This window comes from Equus przewalskii, chromosome 6 (assembly GCF_037783145.1).
Source record: "Equus przewalskii isolate Varuska chromosome 6, EquPr2, whole genome shotgun sequence".
Classification (NCBI taxonomy): domain Eukaryota; kingdom Metazoa; phylum Chordata; class Mammalia; order Perissodactyla; family Equidae; genus Equus; species Equus przewalskii.
Genome location: NC_091836.1, coordinates 91,874,562 through 91,887,424, shown reverse-complemented (window position 1 = coordinate 91,887,424; position 12,863 = coordinate 91,874,562). Strand labels below are relative to the sequence as shown.

The 12,863-nt window shown below is 37.7% G+C and overlaps 1 protein-coding gene across 7 annotated transcripts in view; it reads right to left on the bottom strand.

The window, feature by feature from the left end:
• LUZP2 (leucine zipper protein 2) overlaps window positions 1–12,863 on the bottom strand; it is a 458,146-nt gene that overhangs the window by 290,487 nt on the left and 154,796 nt on the right. For 3 of the 7 annotated variants that reach the window (XM_070624543.1, XM_070624544.1, XM_070624545.1), the window contains exon 2: window positions 3,361–3,510. The exons of the other annotated variants lie outside the window; for them this stretch is intronic. In XM_070624543.1, coding sequence (XP_070480644.1) covers window positions 3,361–3,510 — 150 coding nt within the window. The remainder of the gene's footprint in view (window positions 1–3,360; window positions 3,511–12,863) is intronic. 7 annotated transcript variants of the gene reach the window in all.

The window sequence follows — 12,863 nt, the reverse complement described above, 5'->3', positions numbered from 1 at the left end:
AAGAAAAAGTTGACCTCACTGCACAATTCAGAATATATGAGTACGATTGTTTTCTAGCACTAGGTAGGTAGGTTCAATATTTGAATATAACTACATTGCACAATATTTAATAAATCACACACAGAGATATCTCTCAATTACAAATGCAACTTCTCCAGAATTACTTTGCTGAAAAGCCCATTGCCTCACATTTGCTGTCAGTCTGTTAGTCAGCTCTATGCGTGCCAAATAGAGTGGGCTTTTTCCTGCTGAGAGTAAGTAAAGGAAAAGAAAATTAAATAAATATCCCTTACTCCTGCTTTGGAAGCACAATTAAAACACTTTCCCTCATTTAGTCTATTGATTACATCAATTACCTTTGTGTCTTACGATCGTTAGTAAGGCCTAACATCCTGGAAGATTCAGCACACATATTTCAACTAGTTTCATGTGATGTCCAGGTACTGGGACGCTTCTTAGAGTCTCCTGCAGAAAAATACCATCGGCCAGTGTGTCCACTAAAGTTACCCACATCGAAAATGACATCCACAAAGGTACATTAGAGTCCTTGTGTAGGCAGTACTAAATATCTTAAATTTACCTTATAAGTTTGTGTGCACGTGTGTGGGATGATTAGGTGAAAGATGACTTTGGTCAAGAAAGACAGGAAAATCCTTAGGACTTTAGCATCCAGTATTTTATTATATCTGTCTGAGTATCAAGGATTTCAAAATCAAAATTTCATATACAGGGAAGTTCCTAGCAGTGTTATTTATAAGGACAGATACTAGAAGTAAGCTAATTGATCAATAAAATGACAACTAGGAGAATTAGCAGAGTGTGTAAGGGGAATATTTACAGTCCAAGGAGAACAGTCTTAAATACAATTTATAAAGAAAATATACTAAAACTACTAGGAATAAGTTAGACAATAAATAGACAAGATCTATAGGAAGAAAACATTAAAACTCTACACAGATACAAAAGAAGACTCGAAGAGATTCGAAGGTATATTCCTGCTCTCTTGGGATGGAAGGCTTACAGTAGTAAATACATCAATTATATCAAGCACCCTAAATTAATAATATTAACTCAGTTCATATTAACCACTATGTGAGTAGAATTTTAGAAAATGATTTTTTTAGTTATTCTAATTTTTTTTAGGATACAAATATACAAAATAGCCTGGGTATCTCTGGTAGGAAGAATAATGAAGGAGAACAAGCTTTAGTAGGAAATGGAAATGCGTTATGAAAAGAGACTAATTCACATGGGTACCGGCTCAGTTACACACAGACAGCTGCACAGAAACTAGCACACTCACAACCCAGGGGAAGCTGGATTACTCAGTTAGGGCTTCTAGGTGACAAATGCCTAGCCCTTTTGAGAAAAATATAAAGATAAATATTGATTTCACATAAACCAAAATGAATACCTAATTGGTTAATTTTTTTAATGAAATGAAAACAAAATCTAAAATTATTGGGAACATTTTTCTAACTAATTTTTAAATGAAGGCAGTTTCCTATAAGTTAATTAAAAACTCCCCAAATTAAAATGGCTTACAATTATATCAATATAAATATAAAGTATCTAGCCTGAGATAAATGTGTATGTGTCTGCCCTTTCAAATGACAGCAAACTAGGAAGAACCCTGAGGTAGCCATTTGGTAGGTGGTCTACACTACACTGGAAGGGTGGGCATCTGATGTGACAAATGACATAGATTCAGGCCTCACTCACCGGAGTCAACGGGGCCTCGTTCATACGCTACAACTGATCTTAAAGATTTCACTATTTGAAGGTTCAGCTGATCTGTAAGCTGGGAATGATAACATCGTAGAGTTAACTTCTAGTGTCTGTGAAGCTTATTGAGACCACAATGATCCTCAGGTAAGAAAAGATAATAAAATAACTGCTATTTTTAGGAAATGTACTTGAGGTTAAGAGCAGGGAAGCCCTGTGACTTCCATGGCACCAACGATGACTACCAGAGCTGCAGCCTCGGGCCAGGGTTGTGACTCCTAGCCTGGTGTTGCTCAGAGGAACACTGTATTCTCAACTAGAAAAACGAAAATGCAAGATTACATCGAGCATCTTCTCTGAGGAACATTAACTAGACTACATTTTACTCTCTCAATTTATATTTATAGCATTGTTTCTAACTACAGTTTTTTATTGGAAATAAATTGCTATAATGAAGTATGCTTTAGGTTTTTTTCATTATTATCATTTCAGAACACAGCCAGATAAACATACAATTGATTGCTCTCTCTCTATGCTTGGTATCCAACCATTAGCTACTTAAAGTGAAAAGTCCACAGCCCAAGAGAGTAAAGGAGATCTAATCAGTTAAGTAAGGTCTTCAATTATAATTCTTTTTCTTCTCTCTTTTCTTTAGGACAAGACTTTTCAAGACTGATGACCTAAACCTAGAGAATCCGCCTTTTTAAAGTCTAGAAAAGAGACCAGGTGCCTATTTGGCATAGCACTAGCAAAGCACAATTTCTCAAATGCTGAACATGAGGTCCCGATAAAACTAATGAGGCGTAGCTACTGTCTGTTGCTACAAAATGTGCCTGCTTAAATAAACCAAAACATCCTATCCTCCCCTCCACAAGCCTGAACACATTTCCACAGCTGAGGGTGGCCATTTTCACTACACAGGACATTGGGATGGAAAAAAAATAGAAAAGATTCATTTGGCACTTTCCTCTAATGGTTTAAAACAATTGTAGCATTAATTGTAATCCCCAAAAGTTAGCTCTGTGAAAATGCACAGTTCATTTGAAAGCAAAGCATTAATACCAATCAGAAAAGCATTTAGTGAGTCCAGACAGAATTAATTTTTTATTCCAGGGATAAGATTGAAAAGTACTGGATGATAAAGTATGCTTGAGTAAAATTGAAAACAACTGGGCACAAGAATAATAAACAACTCATTTGGAAGAGGGGAATAATTGATGCATGGGGTGGACAAACGGCTTATTTTGCATCTGGATAAGCCTGGGCACAAGCACTGCTTGCCTTAACTCCTTTATTCCACCGAGGAGAAAGCTGAAGTCAAAAGAACATTTTCCCAAGGTCACAAGGCAGCTACTGTCAGAGCTGGGTCCTGAACTCGGTTCTCCTGATTTCCCTTCCCAGTGTTGTACCTTGCTGCCTGCCAGCCGCAGGTTTTTGAGATTCTATTTCACTAGGTACTTAAACCCAGGCTTTCTGCTTCAAGAAAAAAGTTTAATGAAAAACTCATTTGACTACTTCTTTTGAACATTTTGAAACATATGGTTGGAAAATGGACATAATAGACATGTAACTATGCAGGAAAATACAATGTATACTCAAGTTCTAATTGTGCAAAGTCATACATAAAACCCTTACCTGCCCTTTCTTCTCATCGGCCTTTTGTACACTTCATTTCTCAAGAGGAAAGTTGAGTTTTGAGATAAAGTATTTATAAATAACAGAGAGCAGGGGACGTGCAGTGCAATAGACATCGGTGGTTTTGATGCTCCGCGTCTACTGTCTCTCCTAGAAAAAGCAGTGTATTTATTCAGAAGAGTAACTCTTGTATGGCTTCCCGTCCCATGGAAAGCTCATCAATCACAGGATTGCACACCTTTGGCTACAGTAACTCATTCAGTGATGGACACACAGGCATTGCTGCAGCTGTTGTTAATTTGTATAGATACATTTCTGGACCTTCCAGCATGTCATTTTTCTCCACAGGGAGAGAGACAATTTGTGAAGAAACTATAAGGGGAAAGACAAGAGATAAAGAAACACACACCAAATTATGGGGATGTTCTTTGAGTTCCTGTATCCAGCCATGCCTGAAGCTCGCTAGACCTTCTCTGGACTCTTCAGTGAGACTAATACTTTCCTTTTTATGCGGACGTGTTGCAGTTGAGTTTCTATTCCTTTCAAGCAAAAGTTTCCATATAAGCACTAGCAGTGAAACTAATGATTAAAAGGTGAGAAAACCATAGCGGTTTTCCTGTAATAACTTGACCAAACTTGCACTATGAACTCTCTGAAGGCAGGCTGTATTTATCCCCTATAGCAGTCAACACAGTGCTCACCACTTGACACTGGTGTTACTTATTGCCAGTTTTGCTGCTTTATAGTTCTCATTTCTATAAATGTTAATTCATAAACTCTAGGGAAAAGTATCCATCCCAGGAATCCTCTGCATTCTTCGAGCTTTTTTTTTTTTTTTTTAAAGATTGGCCCTGAGCTAACATCTGTTGCCAATCTTCTTTTCTTTTTTCCCCTTCTTCTTCTTCCCCCCAAAGCCCTCCAGTACATAGTTGTATATTCTAGTTGTAGGTCCTTCTAGTTGTGGCATGTGGTACGCCATCTCAGCATGGCTTGATGAGGAGTGCCATGTCTGAGCCAAGGATCCAAACCCGCGAAACCCTGGGCTAGTGAAGTAGAGCGCGCGGACTTTACTCAACCACAGGGCCGGCCCCTCTTCGAGCTTTTGCTTTAGAGAATTTACTGCCCTGAAAGGAGTCAGAAGACTTGAGTGTTAGGGTGCATAGACTGCTAAGAATCCTATTCTGTTCAACCAATGCAAACAGCAGCCTTTTCAAGGCCCTTGCTGAATTCCAAGAGTCCATCTGTCTGCTCAGATGGTATATTTTATATTTTTGACTAAGCCTTTTGAAAATCACTTGCTATCTTTTGCTCAGGTCCTTGGATTGCTGAGAGTTAAATGTTCTTAGAAATCTGGAGTGCAAGCCAGAAATCTTTGGAACAAAAATCAGCTCTTTGAATGTACAAACTGTATCCTGCCCACACTGACCCCCATTCTGCAGGGTGCATGGTCTAATGCCTTTAACACACGATGCATTCAAATTGCACGTTTAAATTCATATGTTCAAGAACACACAATTTGAGGAGCTGAAATACTTACTGTGTATTTTGACTATGCAGAGGAATAGCTGGCAGATCCCCATGGACAATATTAATAATGGCATTTAACATGTATATAGCACTTTGCCATTATTAAAGAATGTTTCTATTTATTATTTCACTGTATTCTCACAAGAAAATTGTGCAGAAAACTGACGATAGGGCTGAAAGTTTAAGTGACTTGTAGAAAGCCAGAGAGTAAGTGAATAATGGGGTGAAGACTAGAAGAAAATGGAAGTCTAAGTGAGTGCATGTACTCTTTCCATCATGCTTTCCTCTTGCCCCAGTTTTTCAACAGGATGCTGGTTTTTGTTTAGTTTTGTTTTTTCACTAACACAATCCCTCATCACCAAATAGGAGTAATAACGCTAAAACATGTCTTGACTTTCAAACTTTAAGGACAAGAATTTATTTTTAATGAGTCCTGTGGGCAGCACCCTTCCTATGATCGAAATCTGAATGCATCCCAGAGGAAACCCTCCCGTCCAGGTCAGGGGAAAAGATTCAATTATGTAATTTCTTGTTAACTTCACAGCTTGCATATAGTGCTAGAAAATTAAATCATCTCAGAACAGCACCTGCATTCATTTCAATTTCATGTTTGAATGTTAACACAGGGACTATTTTCAATGGAGGCCCCACCTACTCATCTCTTTCCTTCTGTTTCAACTCTGCAGAAGTTTCCTTAGAAACGCTCATCTCTAGTTACAAAGGCCTTGGTATCATTTCCTCTACAGACTTTGCCTGTGTTTCCAGATACTTTTCATGAGATTCTTCCTTACAAAACAAATGACTCAGGGCTGAGGAGGAAGTGTCACTCCAGACATTGCTTCAGTGCGCTACCACCGCTGAGGAGGAGCCTCTTTCTCTGCAGTTCTCCGTCTCCATCTGCAGGTCTCAGCTTTTTTGGGGGGCCGGGGGGGGGGGGGGTGAGGAAGATTGTCTCCAAGCCAACACCTGTTGCCAATCTTCCTCTTTTTGCTTCAGGAACTGCACCAATCTTCCTCTATTTTGTATGTGGGATGCCGCCACAGCATGGCTTGATGATCGGCTCTAGGTCTGCACCCAGCATCCAAATCTGTGAACCCCAGCCACTGAAGCAGAGTGCACGAAATTAGCCACTAAGCCACCGGGCCAGCCCCATGCAGGTCCCAGCTTTTAATGGTACCCATTGATTCCTTCTGGCCTTCTTAAATTCCACCCTTAATCCACCTTCAACCTCACTTTTTAAGCAACTCCCCAGATCCTCCTGTTTAGAAAGTGTGGAGCCTTCACACTTATTGTGAATGCAATTAGTAAAAGTCACCTAGGGAAAAAGCTTTTGAGTTTCACAAATGTTTGATAAATATCAGATTGGCTGCATCAGTAAAACTACACTTAGAAATCCTTCCAAAAAAAAAATAACCTGAAACATAGAAAAAAATTTACATATAAAGATGATCATCACAGTATATATGATAGAAAAAAAAAGCAAAGGAAATATCCAGTAAGATTATAAATGTTACTACATAGCTACTCAGTGGAATAAGACCCAGACATTAAAAATATATTTGTAAAGCAATTTTACTATGGGGAACATTATAATATTAAGGAAAAAATGATACTACAAACTGATAAAATGTAAGCATCAATATTCTAATAAGTGCATAAGCAGAAGACTACATGGAATATATCAAAAGGTTAAAAGTGGTTACCTTTGGGAGATAAGATTAAAAGTTTATCATTTTTGTTTATTTTAGAACATTTTTATTGTTCCTAATTTTTTTCAAACAGTTTAGTTATTTTTAATGAACTTCTCATTTATTTAGTCTTAATTGTCCCTCAAACGTGTATCCTGATTTGAATACAAGATTTTATATGAAAAGCAATTTTTGTTTGCCACTCTGAATGTACTACACCATTGCATTCTGCCAGGTGCCGCCATTTTGATGAACGATTTTAATCCAATCCTTTTCTGAAAACAAACTTTATTGGGTTTTTTTTCTCAGATATTTTAAGGATTTTGTATAATTTTATTTTTCTCAAATGTTACATGATACCTACAAATGATTCGTATATTCATTATCTTACTTAGCAGTGTATGGACACTTATGAAGATTCGGATCTTTTATTAAAGTTGGAAAATTTTTAAAAATAATATAACTTCTTTGAATATTTTATTTCCTCAAGTATCTCAGTTTTCTTCTCTAGGGAACTTTATAGAGCATTATTGGAATTTCCTTTTCCTTTTCTGCTGATTGCTGGTAGAAATTTTAATCTGGATGTTTTATTTTATAAATCCATATCCTAGCTTAATTCCCTGTGTTATTTAGGAAGTTTTAAACAATATCTGTTTATTTAAAATCTAAATATTTCACTGAAGGCCTTTTGAATATTTCTTTAGGTACTTTTTATAAAGAATTATATAAGAAATTTTCATGATCTACAGTTGGTGATTTTTCGTGGCAAACTTTTGTTTTATGGGTGTCATGTCTTCCTCTGTCTCTGAAGCTAAGAATTGAGCTTGTTTTAAAGTCTATTTGCCTTATTAATTCTTTGTTTGTTAGGTTTTTGTTGTTTGATTTTGTTTTGATTTTAATGCTTCTTATCTATTGATCAATTGTTTTTATTCCTTTTTCCAGAATTTTGTGATAACTAATTTGATGCTTACTACAGCCTGGGAAATTCCTTCTGTGGGTGTCTGTGGGCATTGTTTCAGTTTACTATAAATCGCACCTGCTGATGGTGGGAAAAGTGCCAGAATTACTGTGGAGAGAGAAAAGTCGGTATTCCCTGGATAGAGCTTTCCTCTTAGGAACAGGCTGTCTCCCCTCCCCCTTCTTACATGTCTACCTTTGGCGTGCTTCTCTTTTCAAGCATTATTATTTTTTTTCACTTCTTAGCTAGCTACAAAGAAAAGTTAAAAGAACAATATAATGAGTCAATAAATGCCCTTTACTTCGGTTCACAAATGGTTACATTTCACCATATTTGTAAAAGCATTCTTCTAAAATGCAATAGCTACATAACGCATCTTAGGGAAATGTGAATGTATGTCTCATCAACCCAAGAAACAGAGGCTAATGGATATCTATAAGATAGACTTTCAACACAAGGGAAAACTGAGCTGCGTGGTTCCAGCAACACTCAGATCCAACGCACTGAGGAGTACAGCTGTGCTGACAAGGAGACAGGAGTGGAGCACAGAGGTTCACACTGACCCAGTGGCACCAGCTGTGCAAGGCGACATCTAATCCAAGCATCCGTCTGCAGTGCATTGAGCAGACCCCACAGAATCTATCAAAGACAATAAGTGTTTTACAAAGGCACCAGGTGTTGAGTGTGTTTCTAAGCTGGCACAATACTCAGGAAGTTTCATTCAACTTCATATGCCGACAGCGGATTTTTCTTCCAATCAGTAACCACATGGCAACAGCACAAAGTAACTCAAGCTGCAAGATTCCCCTGTGAGCTAATATTTCATTGTTGCCAGCAGATCAGGGAGAGCACAGAAACAAGGTAAAAACATATACTGTATTTTTAGATTACTAGTGCATTAAATTTCAAAAAATGTGAAAAGAAGGAGGTCAAATATTTCTGCTTAAAACAACCTAGACATGTAACTTGGTGGCTAAAATCAATGCTGTCCTGAAAGTTAATTTGTTCCTTTTAAAGGAATGGCCTCAATGTTTCCGATACAGTAAAATCATGAGCTGTGCGTGATGGTCATCCATACAGAATAATATGCACGTTTTCACTTTAACACGCAAGAATATAGAGATTTTAAGTGTCTGGATTTCTGATAAAACTCTCTCTCCCATTTCCCAAACAGATGAATCCATTTGAAAATCAGGTCTTTATTTAAGCAGAATTATTTTATGTCTTTCATATGCCCAAATATTTTTGAAAGTAGTCTAATTAAAAAGAACACAGTTTAGAAACAGCACCAAACTGTTCCTCTGTTTGCCTCCAATAATGTAATAAAATGCATATTAACTGAAAGGAAGCTTTGCTTAATTGAAAGTTTTGGATAACTGAAGATCACAGTGAATGCATTTTCTGTTTCAATATAGAGAATCTGTAGAAATTCTTTCTAACAACGCCCAGTGCACATTCTTACTTAGAAAGAAACTTTATGCGCAGGGAGTTTTTACTTGAGTCCATACCTTCTTCCCAAGCAATCCAGATAGAATTGAGGGTATCTGTGAACTTTGTTGGGCAAAAAATAAACCTTTATTTTTACTAACCTACAGCTAAAATATAGTATTTCCTTCCATTATGAACGCCAGGAACTAATCATAGTAGAATTTGCAGTCCCTGTGGCTTTGTCACGTTACAGTTGTGGCAGATAACCTAGGTATGTAGTTCGTGCTCATTAGCCCTTTGAAATCACAGAAGTTGTCAGCCACATTGCTAGGACACATTCTGTGTACTTGCTTTCTGTTGTTGCATAACAAAGTTACTACAAACAGGGTTTAAATCTACATGGGTCAGGTGTCCAGGCACAGTTTAACTGGGTCCTCTGATCGGGGCCTCACAAGTCTGCAATCAAGCCGGGTTTGTGATCCCTTCTGAGGCTCAGTATCTTGTTCCAGGCTCACATGGCTGTTGGCAGAATTGATCTCCTTGCAGCCATAAGGAGGCATGGCGGCTTGCTTCCTCGAGGCCAGCAGGCAAGTGTGTCTCTGCTTCTTCCAGGCTCTGAACTTAGACCTTCTTTCAAAGGGTTCACCTGATTAGGTCCAACGCACCCAGGTTGATCTTCCCTTAGGTTTCTCAAAGTGAGCCGATTATGGACCTAATTACATCTGCAGAAACCTCTTCACCCTGGCCACATAATGTAGCCTAATCACAGAAACAACCTTCATCATGTGCAGATGTTTTGCTCACGCTCAAGGAGAAGGGTTCAGGAACACAGCAGGGGCCAGAATCCTGGGATCATCCTCAAATCCTTCGTACCATATTATGTAATACGCTAATGAACAAGCATGTGTATTACAGTATCACCAATATTTTTATAATATTTTAATAACTATATTTCAATAAATTGGTTCTTTTTTATCTTATGCATTTTATTTTGTGTATTTGAAAATGTTATTCTGAGAGGAATTCATAGGTTTTCACTGCTGCCGAAACTATTTATGGAACAAAAAAAGATTAAATATCCTAGTTCTAAAAGCACCCCATTTACTCAATTTCTCAGTCCAAAATCTGGAACTCACCTTGCTTCTTGTTTTGCTAATGGTCCATATTCAACATATCGGTTTGTCCCATCAGCTCTCCCGTCAAATTCAACCACTTCTATCACTCCCACCATCCCCCTCATTTATGCCCCTAGTATCTCTCATTTTCACTGTTGCCGTAGCTTTCTAAATAGGCTTCTTGCTTTTATTCTTGTGGGGTTTTTTCTCTATATATCATTATCTTTTTGAAGAACGTCAATCAAATCAGGCCCCACACCTAGGTAGAAAACTCCACTGGTTTGCCATCCCACTAAGAAAAAAAGAAACTTATTATTTGCCATCTCTGCGGATCAAGGACTTTGGCAGGATTGTGTCCCTCACCCGGCTCCCAGCTCCGGCAGATTCCACACCCTGATCCCCAGAACCTGTGGATTAACATGGCAAAACAGACTTTGCAGATGTAGGTAAGGTTATGGACGTTAAAATAGGGAGATTATTGGGATTATCCAGATGAGCTCCATCTGATCACAGGAGCCCTTAAAACCAGAAAACTTCCTCTGGTGTGGTTTTAAGCCACTAAGTCTGTGGTAATTTGTTAAAGAAGCAGTAGAAAACCAATACAACGTTCCTAAGTAACCAGGCCCGGGCCTGCATTTCTAAACTGATGACAAACTCTTTTATTCCTTACTTACTCTGCTCAGCCACACGGGCATTTTTTCCAGGTAAGTCTCTAATTTATGGTAATTTATTGCAAAGCAATAGAAAATAAATACAATGGGGATATTTGTTTTGTTACTATGTAGTAACCAATCAATAGTTACAATATATTCTAGAAAGTTAAGACATTCTTGATCAACATTAGGAATCTAATATCAACAGATTTACTTTCGTAATTTTGAAATTTACCTACCACAATTTAAAAGATAACATAAACTTTTAAACAGTAAGTTCTTGGATATTGTCCTTTATTCCTTGAAGAAATGAAGAAGGACTTTGAGACCCAAAAGAATTTTGTTCACATCTCATTAATTTTGCACAGTGGGCAAGTTATTTAAGATTCCAGATTGTCAGTGTCCTCATTTGTAAAACTGGTATAATCTTTAACTAGGGGAGTAGTTAGGGGAAAATAGAGTCATCATCCTAACACCTCAGTTAGCACATTGCCCAGCCTGCAGGAGGCACTCAGAAACTGTTAGCTTTCTAAACCTGTCCCAGAGACGGGTCAGAAACAGCACAGGATTTTTAAAAAGTCACAGGGGAAGATGTCCCTTAGCTACAGCAAACTCTAGTGCACGGAAGGGCAGTCACTACTTTCCAAACGCTGACACTCTCTTCCAGTTATTTCAGACTACAGTTCTGTTTCCTCTTGAGATGTCCTGTGTAGCACAGAAACTCAGCGAGGTCTCACTCCACTCTGCACTCACTTCTCTATGATCTCAATAGTGCAATAGTAGACCTAATATTTTACCAATTTTCATGCCATTATCTTTTATAACACCCTCTTAAGAACCTACAAACTACAGAGATTATGCTCTGTAGGCCCTGAATGTTTAACATCACCAGGCAATCCCTCGCTAGCAGTTCATTTCCCAGATCATAATCCAAAATATTCCTTGCACCTCTAGCTATTTAAGAAACTATAAAACAGAAAAGCTGCAATATTGACATCACTGTGTCCGGATATACAGAGACAGCTGTTTGCCGCATCCCTTTCCAGTTTTCTAAGGTGCTTGAAGCAATGAAATCATGCACAATTATAATTCTAACCACATGAACATATTCAACACAAGACCAATTTTTGTCTTAATCTCTGACAAAAGTCCCTGTTGGCACAATTGAGCTCTAGGTCTTAATTATGTCAGTGCGAAACCGAAACCCAGGGGTCAGGCGAAACATCTCTTCTTCTCCATGGCTAATTGCCACTTCACAATAAAACAACTGATGTTCGAATGAATCATAAGCCTTACTTTTACATTTTTCTGCAGCACCTTAGTCTCCATCTTTCAATATAATGAAATTATATCAGAGCTCGTTTTTGCTTATTTATGGCTTATTTCTATGGCTCATTTCCAGTTAATTATAGATAATTCAGTATAAATATCTCCCCTAAATGTGGGGAAAAAAATAGATTAAAAGCCAAAGTACTTTTATTTTGCTGAGAAAAATTTGCTACCAAATTCTCAATACAATCAAAAAGTGATGAAAAACATGAAGGCATCTTGTTATAAAAGTAAAATCACCAGTCTTTTACTTCTAGGAAATTACTAAGGATGAGGACAAAGATTTCAGTTACAGGATATTCAACAGAACCTCTCATAACAGTACGATATATGAAATTAGCTAAATAAAATATTATGCATATATTACTGAACACTAAGGAAGGGAATCTCCATACAGTCCTACCAATTGGCTTCTGTGCTATATATCGCATGCCTTCCGGGGCCTGTTCATGAGCTGCCTGGCCTCCTCTCTTGGGCCCACCTCTTTGAACCTGTACCTCTCCTTCTCTACATTTGCTTGATAATTCAGTAGAAGAGCTAAGATTATATCCAAAAGATTGCTAAAATTGTTTAAATGTTTTTATCAAACAATTTAAAATAGTTAAATTTCAAAATGAAGGCAATAAATGCGTTAGTACCCTATCCTCACAACTAGAATACACAACTATGTACTGGGAGGCTTTGGGGAGAAGAATAAAAAAAAAATAAGAAGATTGGCAACAGTTGTTAGTTCAGGTGCCAGTCTTTAAAAAGAAAAAAAAAAATCCAAAATTTGATAACATAGATCCACTGCTACCACCATGGT